The 1,481-nt window shown below is 44.0% G+C and overlaps 1 protein-coding gene across 1 annotated transcript; it reads left to right on the forward strand.

The window, feature by feature from the left end:
• Window positions 1–401: 401 nt before the first annotated feature.
• Window positions 402–1,481, forward strand: LOC108344477 (uncharacterized). Its single transcript, XM_017582912.2, has 3 exons — window positions 402–597; window positions 665–729; window positions 786–1,481. Exons 1-3 carry the CDS (start codon window positions 402–404, stop codon window positions 1,479–1,481), a joined length of 957 nt encoding a protein of 318 aa, XP_017438401.2.

Genomic DNA, 1,481 nt, shown 5'->3' on the forward strand with positions numbered 1-1,481 from the left:
ATATGGAGCGCATCTTTAATGCCAAGAGGTGTTTAGAGGAGAATATATTAGCTTTCACGGAGTACTTACTATCCGGGGAAGCTAGTCATTGGTGGAGTAGCATGAGGACGCTATTGGAGGGCAGTAACACTCCTATCACTTGGGAGTTGTTCAAGGGGAAGTTTTATGCTGAATATTTTCCTGACAGCGTCAGATTTGCTAAGGAGATTGAGTTTCTTCAGTTGGTTCAGGGAAATATGTCAATCTTTGAATATGCAGACCGATTCAAGCATTTCATCAGGTTTCATACAGTGCCCATGAGTGAAGAATGGTAGTGTCGGAAATTTGAAAATGGCCTGAGAGGAGAAATCAAGTTGTTAGTGAAAGGACTTTCTCTTAAGGAATTCCCTGCTTTGGTTGAGATGGCAAGAGTCTTAGAGAAGACCAAGTTAGAAGTTAATAGCCAGAAGAGCCAGCCGGTGAGAGTGGGAGGACTAGTAGTGTCCAGAGGTGGTTCCAGTTCTAGGAGGACTCCCTACTCTAGGCCTCCTTCTCATGGGTCTATGGGTTCCTTCTCTCAGTCTTCAGTGCCCTCAAGGCAGTCCACTCATTCTGGGGGTATGAAATTTTATTCGTGTGGAGGGCCTCATTTGTAGTCAGTCTGCCCTCAGATGGCTGGTTACAGGAGGTGTAATATTTGTCGTGGTGAGGGACATTATGGCAAGGACTGTCCTACTGTCAGAAGAACAGGTTAGTAGACTCATCAGGCTGGGAAAGCTCATCTGAGGGGTGATGCCAGACCGTAGGCTTCAAGAAGGGTGTACGCATTATTTGGGTCAGAGGCAGCTAGCTCAGGTACTCTTATTGTTGGAAGTTGTTTGCTGAATGGTAAAGAATGTTGCGTGTTATTTGATTTTGGAGCGACACACTCCTTTGTGTTTGAAGATTGTTTTGCTGATTTGGGTTTGGTTGTGAGAGAGTTACAATATGATTTGGCTGTAGCTACTCCCACTTCAGGGTTGGTTAAGACATCTACATTGTGTTCTAGATGTTCAGTGGTAGTAGAAGAGCGTCAATTCAAGGTAAACCTCATCTGTTTACCTTTGCAAGGTTTAGATGTGATCTTGGGGATGGATTGGTTATCTGCCAATCGTATTCTCATAGACTGCGGTGAGAAGAAGTTAGTATTTTCTGAAGAAGAAGAGACAGTGTTGTTGTCTTCGGGGCAGCTGAAACAAGAATTGGTTGAAGGAGCTTGTTGCTTTCTTGTGTTGTTGCATATGGCAATTGAACAGAGTGGGCATGGTTTAGATCACTCAATAGTGAGTGATTTCTTGGATGTGTTTCCTGAGGAAGTGTCGGGGTTGCCTCCTCAGAGGGAAGTCGAGTTCCTTATTGATCTGGTGCCTAAAGCAGGACCATTATCAATATCGCCTTATAGAATGACTCTAGCTGAGTTAGTTGAGCTGAAGAAGCAAATTGAAGATTTTCTTGAGAAATAG

This window comes from Vigna angularis, chromosome 8, assembly GCF_016808095.1.
Source record: "Vigna angularis cultivar LongXiaoDou No.4 chromosome 8, ASM1680809v1, whole genome shotgun sequence".
Taxonomy (NCBI): Eukaryota; Viridiplantae; Streptophyta; class Magnoliopsida; order Fabales; family Fabaceae; genus Vigna; species Vigna angularis.

Bases quoted from the DNA above. Each gene is read 5' to 3' on its own strand.
- LOC108344477 (XM_017582912.2), top strand. From the start codon at position 402: ATGGCAAGAGTCTTAGAGAAGACCAAGTTAGAAGTTAATAGCCAGAAG. The intron at 598-664 runs GTATGAAATTTT...GGCTGGTTACAG, and splicing joins GCAGTCCACTCATTCTGGGG to GAGGTGTAATATTTGTCGTG. The intron at 730-785 runs GTTAGTAGACTC...GCCAGACCGTAG, and splicing joins TCCTACTGTCAGAAGAACAG to GCTTCAAGAAGGGTGTACGC.